The sequence below is a fragment of the Lontra canadensis genome, unplaced genomic scaffold (genome assembly GCF_010015895.1).
Source record: "Lontra canadensis isolate GAN:19392208 unplaced genomic scaffold, GSC_riverotter_1.0 scaffold111, whole genome shotgun sequence".
NCBI classification, from domain to species: Eukaryota; Metazoa; Chordata; class Mammalia; order Carnivora; family Mustelidae; genus Lontra; species Lontra canadensis.
In genome coordinates, this window is record NW_022631105.1 from 428,603 (window position 1) to 444,478 (window position 15,876).

General features: G+C 49.5%; 1 protein-coding gene across 3 annotated transcripts in view; it reads left to right on the forward strand.

The window, feature by feature from the left end:
• Nucleotides 1-4,113, forward strand: part of ESYT2 (extended synaptotagmin 2) — a 76,913-nt gene extending 72,800 nt beyond the window's left edge. For all 3 annotated transcript variants that reach the window (XM_032840261.1, XM_032840262.1, XM_032840263.1), the window contains 5 exons: nucleotides 7-105; nucleotides 1,372-1,503; nucleotides 3,114-3,219; nucleotides 3,902-3,951; nucleotides 4,046-4,113. In XM_032840261.1, coding sequence (XP_032696152.1) covers nucleotides 7-105; nucleotides 1,372-1,503; nucleotides 3,114-3,219; nucleotides 3,902-3,951; nucleotides 4,046-4,091 — 433 coding nt within the window. In that variant the 3' untranslated portion in view covers nucleotides 4,092-4,113. The remainder of the gene's footprint in view (nucleotides 1-6; nucleotides 106-1,371; nucleotides 1,504-3,113; nucleotides 3,220-3,901; nucleotides 3,952-4,045) is intronic.
• The last annotated feature ends 11,763 nt before the right edge of the window (nucleotides 4,114-15,876 follow it).

Here is a 15,876-nt window from a genome sequence, read left to right on the forward strand (position 1 = left end):
CCCCAGCGGGACGACCCTGGGCCAGTCGCCTCTGGGGCAGATCCAGCTGACCATCCGGCACAGCTCCCAGCGGAACAAACTCGTGGTGGTCGTGCACTCCTGCAGGTGAGCTGGGCCCCTGGGCAGCCGTTACACGGGGAGCAGAGCACTGAGTTCTGGCCTCACCAAAGTCACGAGATTGTACCGTAACCCTAGTATTCGGTGTTGTGTCCTTGCTTTGGTCCCGACGTTCCGTAGGTGAGTATCTTCTATTCAAAGCCATTTTGGTTGCTTTGTAATAGACTCTTCATTTGTCATCCTGGATATTTAGTATTACATGTAACGTGGCAACGAAAGTATCTTTTCTTCAAGTGTCTCTTTGGGATTAAATTTCCAGAAGTAAGTTTATATCAATTCGAAAGATCCAGAAAAGTTTATGGGATCATGATGGCATTGCCAGTAGTCTCTCGGGACTTTTTCTGTGGCATACGAGTTCACACTGGCACCTGAGGGTACAGGTGTGCCTTTCCCCCCAACCCCAATCGGGAACAGGGTATCGTACAGTACACTAATGCAGTAAGTGTAACCTGAGATGCCACTGTTGCTATAATTTGTATTTGATTAGTGATGACAGTGTGCAGCCAACTAATTATTTCCTTTTTAGGTAACTTGCCCGTCTCAGTAGAAGTTACGCTATAAATGTATGACATAAATATTTGGATCTTACAGAAGACTTTTAGAAACATAGGAAGTTGAAATTAGTGACATTTAGAAAAACTGTGTAAATGTAGGGTTCAGTTTCGCACCTGTTTCTTGAGCACCTTATGTACTCTTGCTGTGAGAGAATTACTGTCTCACCAAATAATCCCCTAACTAGATTTTCAAGTTGATCAGTAAGCAGATAATTTGAAGTGGTTGCATGTAATTAAGTGCTAGACTGTGTCTGGCTCAGACCAGTTGTCCTCAGAGAAGAGCAGCACGGGCTGCACAGAGGAGGTGAAAGGTTCAGGTGATCGAAGGGCAGAGAGGCAGAGAGGACTGAGCTGGCCCCGAGGAGGGGGTGGCCTCGCTGAGGTCTCCCGAAGGCTGCTTCCCCCGGCCAGAAGGAAGGCTTCTCCCTCCCTGGGGGAAGACACACAGTGTAAGTACGTTAAAGTACTTTAAAGTAGAGCGGGGTACCAGAATGTCCCCCAAATACTGGGCTCAAGAAATGGAGGCAGAAGTTGCCTCTGCCAGTGAGCGAGCACGGGGTGAAGATAGAAGCACACTTTGCTCCTTTGTGCTTCTCAGTGGTTTAAGTAAATGGGAAATCAGAACAGTGAACTTGAGCATGACGCATACTGTCATTTTCCTGGATTCTAATATCTAGTGTTCTCTGGTTTGTGTCATAAGAAATCTCATTGCCTTCTCTGAAGATGGCTCTGACCCCTATGTCCGCATGTATTTGTTACCAGACAAGAGGAGATCAGGAAGGAGAAAAACACACGTGTCAAAGAAAACACTGAACCCCGTGTTTGACCAGAGGTATGATGCTTACTTGGGGTGGGGTGGGGGGGCAGCCTCTTGAATCATCAGATACGGAAGGCTTGATCAATACCTTTGAATGACTAGTGCATTCAGACCAACACCGTGTTGCAAAGTGTCTGTGAAGAGCTCCACATTAGCGCCCACAGACTTGCCAGACTTATTGCATAAATAAACATGTTGAACTTCATCTAGAAGCACCATACCTAGTAAGTCCAAGTTGTGGACACTGTGGAAGAAAGGCTCATGATTGAGGAGCTTAAAGAACTGTATTTTGTGGGGTTGTATCTTTTGGTTTTTGAGTTATAAATAAAAACTGAGAATTAAAAATTTTTTCCTTCACATTTTTATTTAAATTCTAGTTAGTGAACATACAGTGTAATTACGCTTTCAGGAGTAGAATTGAGTGGTTCATCACTTACCTACAAGACCCAATGCTTGATTTTAAATTTCATTTTAAAAAACAATAGTAAACCTATAACATCGTAAAATCGTTTTCTGAAAAACAACTAGTTTCCAAAGCAATAAAAAATATGTATGTAAGTAAATGTCATTATTGTTTAACATTTTTGCAGATCTCTTTAAAGGTTTGTCTTAATAAATGTCCTACTGCTTCTGCTGTCAGTCTGATGTGCTCATCTCCAGAGAGGATCTGGGGAGGGGGGCCTCTAGGGTCCTCAGGCCACCTTTACGTAAACCTCAGTCTGTGCAGACTGGGTGTCGCACGTTACAGCTCTGTAGCTAAAAATCCACCAGCATTTGGGGAAATAAAGTCAGATGGTGTCAAAGTATCTGTCACTTCTGTTTACGGTTATCTTTAAAGGCACTGGTCGTAACTTCACGCCAACAACTCTGTTTAACCACGGTCGTAAACGGGCAGGTGCGCCAAATCCTGGTGCGGGCGTGTTTTGACAGAGCTCTCGCTTAGCTCGCAGCATGTAAGGATTCTCCACCTGCAAGCCTGGGTTTCTGGCTGCTCCTGCCCCATGGAAAGGCCAGCTGCATTCCAGCCACGGCCCTGCAGGGCCTCAGGCTCCCTGTCCTCTGCTTTACCAGAGACCCTGCCTCTCAACAGCAGGCGCCAGCCAGCTTTGAAGATGTGGTGCCCTGGAGGCATTTTAGTTCGTGGCACCGGACTTCAGCCATTAAAAAGTGCACTGCAGATCTGTTCCCTTCCATGCGCACGTCACTTAGTTTGCTCACCCAGGGGTGGTAGTTCGTGCTCTGTAGTCCTTAGGCCCGGGTGATGAACTTGTCTGGACCCCCTGATGTGTCCTATAAACATCCCCAGTGCACCCCACCCCCCACCACGTTGCTGTAACTATTATAAACACAGCACCCCTCCTCACATGAGGGAGCCACAGGCAGTAGGGCCTTTTCCATACTTACGGAGCAAGAGTCCCCACGTATGTTTGGAAAATAATGGGAAAAATTCGTTTTTGAGTCTTTAGGAAATGCCAGATCCAAACACTGAACAGAGCTCAATTGTGTAATAAAAAGTCAGCATAACATTTGGAACTGTCTCATCCACAGAAATGTCATTTTTTAGTTATAAAATACAGTAAAGTTATTGGGGAAATTTAAGGAAGGTCCTCTTTTTTCCATGTCAGCTTTGATTTCAGTGTTTCGTTACCAGAAGTGCAGAGGAGGACATTGGATGTAGCAGTGAAGAACAGCGGTGGCTTCCTGTCCAAAGACAAAGGGCTTCTTGGCAAAGTAAGCTTGAAAAATAGCCTTGGTCAGTTCCTATATTTTATGAACATTAAACTCTTACCCAAAATGCATTTTTTTTAGACCATACTTAAATAAGTGGAAAAGGGTGAGCTTCCTTTGTAATTATGCTTCTTTATAAAATAGTAGACTGTGAAAGACGTGCTGTTGAAAACCTGAGTACGTTCTGAAGGTTATTTTTACATATTCACATAGTTAGCGTATTACTCATCTAACAGATTAGTGGCTTTATTTTTCTGAATTTATTCTAGTCTTTGTCTAAATTCACATGTAACTCCTGCATAAGATTATATGATCTTTAATATTAAATGTACACAGAGGTCGGGCTAGGAAAGAGGGAGTTTTCAGTTAGCCGTCCCGGTGACGGTGATCCGTACCGGCCATGCTGCTGTTAGTGGTACGTGCGCCGGAATTTCTGTGAATCGTTGGCACTGAGTCTTCTTAACAGAACTTTCAGACTACTGGGAACAGGGTGGGGCTCTTGGATGTGACCCGCCGTATTATTCACAGGGGTCCTAGCGCCCAGAACACCGACCAGGAAAGACTCAAGATAGCAGAGAGTGGGTTCCGTGCTGAGGCAGGAGGAGGCTGGGGAGGCTGGGAGGATTTGGGGGCGCGTGTGCAGGGGCTGCTCCGCCCGCTGTGACCAGTGTTGTTCCTCCCACAGGTGTTGGTCAGTCTGGCGTCCGAAGAACTAGCCCGAGGTTGGACCCAGTGGTGAGTGTCCCACCACAGACGAGCCCTATGTGTTTCCTTCAGCACTGTCCCCAGCTGACCTCAGGTCTGTCCTCCTCTCCCTGTGCACCCCTAGGTACGACCTCACAGAAGACGGCACGAGACCACACGTGGTGACGTAGTCCATCTGGCCGAGAAGCCCGCCCTGGATTCCCCACCTACCCTGTGTGCTCAGAGCACACCCTCCCACACATGTACCGATACTGGTTTTATAATTTCAGTGTATTTAGTTATATAAATCTTCATAGTTTTATAAACCATGTTGACATTTTAGGCATATTTGGCCAATATTATCGTTAGATTTTATATGTTTAATTTTCTCTAGTGTTTCACCTGTTATAATAGTGTGTAATAGGGTAGCAGTTAGTTACTGTGTCACGTAAAGGGGTTTGTCAGTTTTCTCTGCCGGGAACCAGATGTATGTACGTGCTTTACTGTTGCCTTGTTTTGTACACACTGAGGTACACTATGCCATGTAAATAGACTATTTTTTATAATCTCTACATGCTGGTTTGAATTCTGAAGAAAATGGATTAAGGAAATATATTTTTTTTCTTCTAAAATGTATTAAATTCTTATGACAGATAATCACTTTGTCTTCACAGGGTAAAGTTCTCAGTGACCAGTTTTATGGTGTTTCTTATTAAAAAGGCTGAAAGTTTAATATTAGTATACTTCTGCCCATCATGAACGATGAAAGTATTCAAAATACTACCAGTTCCATAAAGCTGTATTGTTGAGAGTTAGTGGAAGCGCATGTGAGGAGAAGTGCAGCTGATAATGCAGAGTACGAAGAACACTGCCGTGATCCATGAATCATGGGCACTAATTTGAAATTTCTTACGTAAAATGAAATGTCTTAAGTTTATTTTTAATTGCTTGATACAAGTTATTCATGAAGTAGTACACAGGTACACAGTTACACTTCCTAAAATAGAACACACATTTTCAATGTTTTCCCAGCCTGTGCAGACAGGCTCACGTGGTCCCCATGAAGTGTGTGGGGTGGGTAAGTCGGTTTCAAAACCGACAGCTCATCCTTCCAGCCATCAGTGCCACGTAGGCCGTCGGATTCCCTGCGCGAGGCCGCTGGCTGCTGGGCCGAGGGCTCCGGCTCTGCGGCTGGTGACTGTAAATAACCATTTCCTGAGTCTCCTCACTTTCTGCCATGACTGACCTCAGTACTGGGATATTGTTATACAGCTTTTGCTTTGGGATATTTGTTTTCTTTTTGGGTTAGTATAGCATGTTCATATGCCCGAGGCTCTGCAGCCGTGTCGTTGCCCAGCGCGTCTCTGAGAAGCGTCTGATGCAAAGGACTTCCTTCGCCATGAGAACATTCTAGAGTCGTGTGTTCGGAGACCGAGGGAGTGGAACTCGGTGACCGGACCTGGAGAGCTCGTGGACTCACGGACTGCTCGTGTGACCAAAATACCAAAGTGCCTGTGGTGGGCGCTGGTGTGTCTTCTGCACACTCCTGCCTTCCGGCGATTTCACGTTGGTTTTAACTGACACGTGGAACCATGGGTTTGTTCATAATGGAGTCTGTAGTTCACGACACTTTTCACGTCATCGTAAAGACTGCGTAACCCCTAGCCCGGGGTTAGACCGGTTTCCTAGTTAGTGAAACCTCACTGTCAGCCGTGTCCAATATTCATGTACAGGAGGGAGTTTATTAATGTTTCGATGCACACACAAACTAGGTGCACACAAATTAGCTGTGGTGTTTCAGTAGCATGGTGCAGGCAGGGAACTACTTACTAAATCTGGTTGCCTGCCCATGGTATTAGATTTGTTTTCTTAATTCAGTCTGTTGAAGGGCTTCTGGCATAATCTATGAAAAGAGAACTGCTCACTGAAATGCTTCATACCAATAATTTTTACCAACACCCTAAACATTGGGATTTTGCGGTCATGTGCTCACCTGTTTGGTACGTATTTACCTTATGGAATGCTTTATTTAACAAATGAGACAAAATAAATACAATGAAAGGTAGAAAGCCAGTTAGCAGCATGACACGGGCCTTGTGACCCAGGGACCGGGGAGCCTGGAGACAGACCCTTCTGCAGGTTCAGAGGCCTCTGGCAGCGGACTTTGATCTGTTCTGCTTGAAAGGAAAGGAAGAAAGGAAAGGGACGATTCTAAAGACGTAAAACGCTTCCCGGTGTGATTCCGTCCTGTGGCAACGTGAGCATTTACTGAGAGAAGCTCTTCTGTCCTGTGGGGAGGGGTGAGAATGACCGTTGAGGCCAGACTCGGCACTCCAGGATCCTGGTGATGGAGAACACTTGAGTCCTCAAAATGTTCATCACTGGTTCTTAATAATCAATTCGTCCAGGAAAAGGGAACGTTAACTTTTCTATATTGAGCCAAACCAATGAGAAGAAAATTAAATGGCTTTGAATTCTATTAGTTTGTATATGTGGGTTGCTTATCCTGTGCCTTAAAATATGGAAGTGTGGCAGTGGTGTTTTCAGGTCTCAGATCACAGCTGTACTCACCGCAAAATACGTTCTGCCCGAGGAGAGTTCGTGTCGCTGCTACGCTTCAGCAGGAGGTCAGCCCTTCCGGAACCGTGCAGACCAGCGTGTGTGTGTTCACACTCTGGTCACTGCCCGCTGCAAGTGGGAAACAGAGGGGGTTTTTTAATTATTATAGAATGTTCTTTTTCATCAACTAATTTTACATGACAGTGCATGTATTTATTCAATAAATGTTTATGTTACCTAACTTGTGATTTGTTTTTCTTTTGTCTTTTGAAGTGAAGCTTTCAGTGTGGGATCAAATATTTTGAAAAGTAGATACAGTACATTATTTATATGTTCTGTGTTTGAATTCTTTCATTTCCAAAAGAACGTGAGGTCACCGATACTAGGCCTCTTGTTCCATCTTCGTGACCAAGGTGGGGCTCAAACCCACAACGCTGAGATTGAGAGTCAGATGCTCCACCAGCCGGGCCGGCCAGGCGCCCCTCTCTTGTTCCCATCTTCATTTTTTTTTTTAAGATTTTATTTATTTATTTGACAGACAGAGATCACAAGTAGGGCAGAGCAGCAGGTAGAGAGAGGGAGGAAGCAGGCTTCCCGCTGAGCAGAGAGCCCGATGCGGGGCTCGATCCCAGGACCCTGAGATCATGACCCAAGCCGAAGGCAGAGGCTTAACCCACTGAGCCCCCCAGGTGCCCCACAGACTTAGGGTTTTAAAAACAGCTCTTACGAAGGACAGTCACAAGTAGGAAAAATAGTCTTTGAGGGTCTTCTCGGAGCCCTTGAGAAGTGATGATACAGAGGCTGGCTGGACCAGGTGGGGAAGCGCTAGGCCAGGCCCTGCCAGTGCCGGTGGCGGCTCGGGACACCAAGCCCTTCCGTGCTGCCGGCCACTCCTCCGGTACCTTTCCCACAGACTGAGAATGTGGACGGGCATGGGTTTTAGGGCCAGTGCCTGTTTTAATATTTACTCTGCCTTCTGCTCGATAGCGGTGACTCACCATAGTTTCCCAGTTTGTATCTGCGGTGCAGACTGCTGCTGGGCTGAAGGCCCGGTAACCCAGTGCCTCCTCGTTAGCCCTCCGCACTGGGAGGCCTCGCGGTGTTTCTGCCCGTCTGCCAAGGAACTCGAGATGGAGATCTAGGCGGTCCCTCTGCTTCCGCCTGCCTCGCCCCCTTCCTATGCAGTTACAGGTCCCTTAGTTCTACCCCAGAATACATCTACTGGGCTGTTGTCTCAAGGCCAAGCCCCATGTCTGTCAGCTCCCTGTTGGTGCCGTGGCCTCCTGCCCCTGCCTTCTCTGAAACAGCCAAAGGGGTCTTGGAAAACTACTTGTAACTCTCCTGCTGTCTGTGCTCTTAGAAACCAAGAGCACACTAAGCTGGGAGACCCTTCAAGCGAATTTCTTTCCTTCCTTCTATGGTGCCGCTTATCCGTTCCGGAAACTTCCCCACCCCTCCTTCCCACCTCAATGCCCCAACCTGCTCTTCTGTGGACACTGGGCTGGCTACCCCCACTGCCCTTCGCTTCTCCACCGAGTGCCCTTCCTCAGCCGCCCCGGACCAGCACTCTCCCTGTCGCCTCCCAGCTGCACTGGAAGCTCCCAAGGGTAGAGACCACGCAGCCGTTCAGATCTCCTTCCGGCAGCTCCGCACTGCTCTGGGCATGGGGTGAGTGGGTTGGTGCTGGCTGAGTTAGTCTCCAGCTGGGCAGACCCTAACGTTAACTTGTCTCAAGTTTCTGTCGGAAGAAAGACACCTATCAACCGTTCTCCGTGAAGTCTGAAAGAGAAAGGTACTAATGAACATAACGAATGCCATTGCAACGAAAAGCCAACGGTGTAATTATCTGAGAAACATGGAGCACAAACGTGGGAAAGGAATCAGGAAGTCTGCCTTTATTTGGTGTTATTCTGGAAGCCCTGGGCAATACGATACGAAAAGAAAAACGATTAAGTTTTGTATGGGAGACGTCGGTTTCAAGATGTGAGATTGTCTACCTATAAAACCTAAGAAAGTGGGGCTCCTGGGGGGCTCCGTCGATGAAACGTCTGCCTTCGGCTCGGGTCATGATCCTGGGCTCCTGGGATCGAGTCCTGCATTGGGCTCTGCTCAGCGGAGGCCTGCTTCCCCCTCTCCCTCTGCCGCTCCCCCTGCTTGTGTGTGTGCTCACTCTCTCTCTCCTCAAATAAAATCTTAAAAAAAAAACAACTCAGAAAGTAATCTGAAGGGGCGCCTAGATGGCTAAGTGGGTTGAGCCTCTGACTTCAGCTCAGGTCATGATCTCAGGGTCCTGGGATCGAGTCCCGCATCGGGCTCTCTGCTTGGCGGGGAGCCTGCTTCCCCCACTCTCTGCCTGCCTCTCTGCCTACTTGTGATCTCTGTCTGTCAAATAAATAAATAAAATCTTTAAAAAAAAAAAAAAAGAAAAAAGAAAGTAATCTGAAAACTTACTAACAAGTGTTTAACAAAGGGCCAGTTATAAAAACATACAAATCTCTGTGTCTCATCTACTGTTACTAGCTATTAGAAAATATAATGGGGGGCACCTGCCTCGCTTAGTTGGTAGAGTGTGTGACTCTTGATCTGGGGGTTGTGAGTTCGAGCCCCACGTTGGGTATGGAGATTAGGAAAGAGAAAATATACCGGGGAAGTCACTCAGTAGCCTTGCGACTCTGACAGCAGTGACAGCAGCCGAGCAGGAGAGCGTGCAGAATGGTTGTAGAGCTCCCCCAGAGGCCACGTCATCAGGGAACCGTCACCGTGTGACCGACCTGTCCAGCTCCGGGGAGAACCTGTGCAACATGGTGGCTGCCTGGGCAATGAGACAAGCCGGGGCCAACGTGGCTGACCAAAACGACTTGAAGGGAAGTCTGGGAAAGCAGACGCCCGTTGAGGCTGGCGTTCCTGAGCTTTAGGACGGGGGTCGCAGGGCGGAGCAGGCCGGGTGCTGATGACTGGCCGTCCGCGTGCGAGGAAACCTGTCCGGCCCTTGGCTGACTGGAGCAGCCGGCCGTCAGAGGCTTCAGAGGGAACACGGGACAAAGAAGGCAGCTCCCAGAGAACGAGCCCAAGAAAGTCGCTGAACCAGAAACAGCAAAATCGAGGGGCAAGGACTCGCAGTTGCCGTCTATTATTTTCAGTGTCCGGTTCTCAACAAAAAGCCGTAAGACGTGCAGAGCCGCAGTGAAGGGGCTCTGCCGCGGGACGTGTCCCTGAGAAGACCCAGAGGCTGGGCAACATGTGCGCGAAGACCTCGTGTCTGCTATTGCGATACGTTCAGAGAAGTGAAGAGTTCAAGGTGAGTGTGAGAATAAGAGCATCAGGAAGGAGAAACGGTGGAAAGGATGAACCAGCACTTGCGGAGTTCGTAATGAGCGACATACAAGATCTCCCGAAGGCGTGCGACAGATCTCAGCTGCCAGAAGAAAGGACAACCTGGAGGCAGGTCAGTGCGATGTCAGGAACAGAGCGAGACGGAGCCCTGGAGGGAGGCGGGTGCAGGGCCAGAAAGGACAGGGGACAGCCCAGCGCATGCCAGGGAGGGACCACACGGGCAGTCGGCCCCAGGCACATCGTGCTTGAGCCGGTGGGTGTTAAGGACCGTCCCAAAGCCGTAAGCGAGACCGTCTCACCCTGGGCTCCTGGGTAAGGCAGCCGCTGCCTCTCCCCTGAAGCTGGAGGGTGACCGATTGAGACGCTGGAAGACTGTCAGCCAAACGTTCTGTGTCCGACAAAAATGATGGAGAAACAGCCATTCCCAGATTAAAAAAAGAAAAAAACCTCACAAGCCCACCTGCCTGCAAGAAACACTAAAGGAGTTAACGTCACTGTTTTGTGTTTGCTTACGTTTCCTCACGATTTCTCTGCAATTTCATGTGTCTCTTGGTACTGGGGTGCTGGAGTCTGGGAGGGAGTATGGCCAGGGGTTAAGAGCGTGGCTCTGAGTCCACCTGCTGTGTTCAGACCCCTCTCCAGGGCCTGTGTGACCGAGAGCAAGTCACAGACCGTCTCTGAGCCTCCGGCCTCCCATCCGCTTCTTAGGACTCGGGTGCAGGGTGGTCTAGAGGAGAGCAGGAGACCGCACACGCCGAGTGTGCAGGCCAGTGCCGGGCGGGCCGCCTGAGATGCTGCCCCGAGCCTTACCCCACTTCCAGCCAGGACGGGGCGGCCCCTCCGTGCGTCACCCCCAGGTCAAGCCTGCCCCGGCCTTGTGCGGCTCCTGCGCGCAGGACACCGCCCGCGCACCTCCCAGGGCCTGCTGCCCCCCCGCCCCACTCCACCCCGGCCTGACGCTTCCAGCGCGCGTCCCTCGTCCGTCCAAGAGCAGGAGCCCCACCTTCCCCACACACCTTGGCCGTGGCCTCCGCAGTCCGTGTCTGTCACGCCTTCCTGTGAGGGCAGCTTCCAGCGGGCTCCTCCTGGCCGTGCGGCCTCCTTTCTCCTCCAGGGTGCGCTGGGTTTGCCGCCACCTGTGCTCGCTGGGGCATAAAATACACAGAAACGTGTACAGACCTTAGCTGTTCCGCCCATAATGTTCCCAAACGTTCCCAAGTGCCGCGTGTGACCAGCACTCGCGTGAAGAGGGCGCCCCTTGTGCTGGCCTCGCACGGGGCCGCTCCCAGCCCAAAGCCCAGCGCGCTGACCGGCCTCGGCGACCCCGAGCTGGGCCAAGCCAAGTCCTTGCGCGGGTGCATGCCGGTGTCTGGCTTCTTCCACTCCGGGTTCTGTTGGCAAGGCATGGTCCGGGGAAGCCTTGGAGACCCGAGAACCACACACACACGGGGCGCTAAAGCGCGGTCCGCAGGGAGCCAGGCCACAGCCCGACACAGAGGTGTCCTGAGGGTCCAGGCCCGTAGCACGGAGGGAGGCGCTCCTAGGACCAAAGAGCCCTCCTTCCGAGAGCGGCGCGCTGCTCCCCAGAGCCTGCCCGGCTGTGCGGGAAAGGACTGTGTGAAGACAGGCGGACCAGCCCGGGGGCGCCGCAGCCTTCCCAGCCCACACTCTCCTCCAACACGATGACGGGGTCGGGGGCAGGGCCACGCCTTGCTGGGGGCAGACCGCAGGCTGGCCTCAGTTTCCAGTCTGGTGAGGTCACGACACACAGCACACAGTTTGCTAGGAGCCACAGCCGACTGGATGAAACAGGGAAGGTCAAGCCTCTCGTGTTTTGGATCGCTTCACGGCCTCGACCTGCCGAAGTTGGATTCATCTCCAAATGAAAGGCAAGCTGTTTCGGCAGTTTTCTCACTGAAACGGTTCTAAGGCTGCAGCTCCCCGTCCCTTGTGTAACCTCATCTCCATTTGCTAGAGACTTGGTTCTCTAGTTGAATTCCCGTTTCCCTTTCTTACTAATATTTAATATCGGATCACCTCTCTGTCTCGCCAAGAGGCCGTTACTTGCCCGTGGTTTTGCAAGCCGCCTCCTCTCGCCTCTGAGAGCCCAAGCTCCCACATCCGCAAAACAGACACCAGAAGTTTCTTGGGTCTTTTTTTAATGCAACGGTTCTTCCAGCACCTTGCCCGGAGAGAGTGGCGAAAGCCTCCGTCACGCGTCTCCCGCGTGTGAATGCTGGTGTCAAAACCCAGCTCCGCGCACAGGAGGGAACAAGCAGGAAGAAGCATTCCTGCCAGGCTTTCGGGTGCGGGCCGGAGCCCCCACGGCTGTAGGAGCGGCGGGTCCTGCCCTGCTCAGACTGTGGGGTTTTCACCCGGTGAACGCGCCCAAGAGACGGGTTTTTTGGCAGAACCGTAGCCTAGTGGTCTCCGTTCTCACCTGTGTCGGGGAAGCTGGGGCGGGGCGAGGAAGCCCAGACATGGTGAGAACCGGCTGGTGCCTTCTACCGATTTCCGAGAAGAGCTGCAAAGTCCTGTAGGGGGAAGTTTCCTTTCTGTGGGTGTGTTGACCATCTCCATTTTGTCCCTGGTGTGAGTGACCCCGGGTTAGTTTGGTTCTACACCCTGAGCATGAGCATCTGGGCCTGGCAAAGCAGCTTTCAGGGCAGAACATCTAGGAAGTCTGTTCGTTCTTTCTGGTCAAGTGTACAATGTGGCTTTGGGGAATGTTTGTTACACACTCACATATTCCTCTTCTTTGAAAATGTAAACCTATGAAGCATCTCGTTGACTTTCTCAAAATACAAACTGAAAGCCCAAGCCTGGGAGTGCTGTCCGTTCAATGATGTTCAAACCACACACGGGCTACGTACAAGGTAGTGTGCAGGGTGGTGGTGGGAGGCAGCATCTGTCTCCAGGGACCAAGTGTCTATGCATGTGTGTGCATGTGTACACGTGTGTGCACTAGTGTGTGTGCATATGCAAAGTGTGTGACACAGCTGTGCGTTGTGAACGCATGGGCATGTGTGTTGTGTATGCAAGTGTGTATAGTACTTGTGCATGTGAGTGCATACATGTATGCCAACACGTGTGTGCATGTGAGTGCATCCACATGTGTGCGGATGCATGAATGTATGTGTGTGTTGCGTATGCACTTATGCACACGAGTGGCTGTACCTGTATGTGCGTGATTGTGAGTGAATATGTGTGTGTGCACGCACGTGCGGTGCCGACATGGATGTTTGTATGTGCTTGCTGTGTGCCTGTGTGTACATGTGTTTGCACACGCTTGTGGGTATGCGTGTGTGTATGTGTTCAGCTCTTCCAGGATCATCTTCTCAAGGTGAGTCTGAGCTCAGGTTCCACTGAGAGCAGAGTCTGAGGCAAGGATTACGTGCATGTGGTTTATTTGGGAATACGGTCCTAGGAAGGGGAGCGTTTTTCCTCTTTCATTCTCTGAAACAATTTGTATAAGATGGTGATCATCTGTTTCTTGAAAATCTGGTGGAATTTGCCTATGAAGTTTTCTGAGCCATTATCTTTTGAATAGGGAGATCTCAATTACCCATTTGTTTTATTAAAATTTTGTATTAATTTATGTGTCTTCAATTTCTCATCAATTTTGAAGGTTATCCATTTTATGCTTTCAAATTTATTGGAAAAATATTTATTTCTTTTTTTTTAAGATTTTGTTTATTTATTTGACAGGGAGAAATCACAAGTAGACAGAGAGGCAGGCAGGGAGAGAGGGGGAGTCAGGCTCCCCACCGAGCAGAGAGCTCAATGCGGGGCTTGATCCCAGGACCCTGAGATCATGACCTGAGTCGAAGGCAGAGGCTTAACCCACTGAGACACCCAGGCGCCCCTGGAAAAATATTTCTTATGAATTTAGTATTCCTGTTACTTTTATAGTTGCATCTTTGTTTAATTTCCTAATATTGGAATTTCCTAATATTATTCCTAATTATTCCTAATATTATTTTTATCCTGTATTTTCTTCTTGATTATGGAATCCTCCTAGAAGTTTATTTCATTGATTTTGTAAAAACTTTGACTTTTTATTTTATTTTTTAGGATTTTTTAAAAGATTTTATTTATTTACCTGACAGAGAGAGACACAGCAAGAGAGGGAACACAAGCAGAGGGAGTGGGAGAGGGAGAAGCAGGCTTCCCACAGAGCGGGGTCTCCGATGTGGGACTCAATCCCAGGACCCTGGGATCATGACCTGAACCAAAGGCAGACCCTTAACAACTGAGCCACGCAGAAACCTCTATTTTTTTTTAAGAGTTTATTTATTTGTTTGACAGACAGAGATCACAAGTAGGCAGAGAGGCAGGCAGAGAGAGAGAGGGGGAAGCAGGCTCCCCGCTGAGCAGGGAGCCCAACCCGGGACTTGATCCCAGGACCCTGGGATCATGACCTGACCTGAAGGCAGAGGGTTTAACCCACTGAGCCACCCAGGCACCCCAGGCACCTCTATTTTTTAAGATTTTATGTATTTGAGACAGAGCAAGAGAGTGAGTGAGTGGGGGAGGAGGAGAGGGTGAGGGACAGACAGACTCTGTGCAGAGCGGGGAGCCCAATGCAGGCCTCTCGACTCATGCCCCCAGGATCATGACCTGAGCCAAAATCAGGAGTTGGACATTTGACCCTCTGAATCACCCAGGCGCCTTTTAATTTTTATTTTATTTTAATTTTATCAATTGTTTCTCATTTTTGTATTAAAATCTGCTTGTTTCCTTTTACTCTGTTGCTCTTCTTCTAGCTTCTAGAGTTAGCATCAAACTTATTTTCAATATTTCTTTTTTTTTGTTGTTTAAAGATTTTATTTATTCATTTGACACACAGAGAGAGATCACAAGCAGGCAGAGAGAGAGGAGGAAGCAAGCTTCCTGCTGAGCAGAGAGCCCGCCGCCTCAGGGGGCTTGATTCCAGGATCCTGGGATCATGACCTGAGCTGAAGGCAGAGGCTTAACCCACTGAGCCCCCCAGGCGCCCCCAATATTTCTTTTAAAAAAATAAAATTATTGGGGCACCAGGGTGTCTCAGTGGGTTAAGGGTCTGCCTTTAGCTTAGTCATAACCCCAAGTTCCTGGGATGGAGCCCCACATTGGGCTTCTTGCTCAGTGGAGAGCCTGCTTCTCCCTCTCCCTCTGCCTCTTCCCCTGGCTTGAGCTCTCTCTCCCGCTCTCTCACTCTCGCTCTCTCTATCTCCTCTCTTGGTCTCTCTCTCTCAAATACATAAATAAAATCTTAAGAAGAAATTAAACTTATTCATGGCTACACATTTTATGCTATACTCTGTGTTGGCTTTGCCTCGCAGGTTTGGGTAAGTACTTCCACTGCCGCTCAGATCTCAGTATGTCCAAATTCCCCCTGGGCCTTACTCTTTACTCCATGGGTTACTCAGAACATTTTTCAGTGTCAAAGAATGTTTTCCCCTACATTTTCTATGTTGGTCACTGATTTAAATGCCCTGAGGTCAGAGAAGATGGTCTACAGAATATTGTTTCTTGTGGGGGAAATTGAGTGCATCCTACCTCCTCCCCAGTCTCTGTCCTCTGAGCACCTGCTTCTCTATCCTCCAGAGCAGGTCTTTCTTAAAGCAGGCTCCATGCCCAGCGTGGAGCCCAGCGCGGAGCCTGAACTTGCGACCCTGAGATCAAGACCCGACCTGAACTTGCGACCCTGAGATCAAGACCCGACCTGAACTTGCGACCCTGAGATCAAGACCCGAGCTGAGATCAAGAGTTGGACGGTTAACCAACTGAGCCACTGAGGCGCCAAGAACAGGTCTTAAAGGATACCTGAGACCCCACTCCTCGGTGATATTGGAAATTTTTGAGACAACAGCTCCTACATCCAAGTGAGAAAGGACTTCACGCACTTGCCGGTCCTAAGGTTATGTCTTGGCCTGTGGCTCCCTACGAACTGGGCCATGGGCACTGGGTTCACGAGTTTTCAGCTTCTTTTCTTGGGCACACAGTCCCTCTGACCCTTGGTGGCCAGCAGTGAGCAGGGATCTGGTTTCTGTTCTGGATGGTGCCCGAGGAGCCCTTCTGCATTCAGGACTCACTCACCTG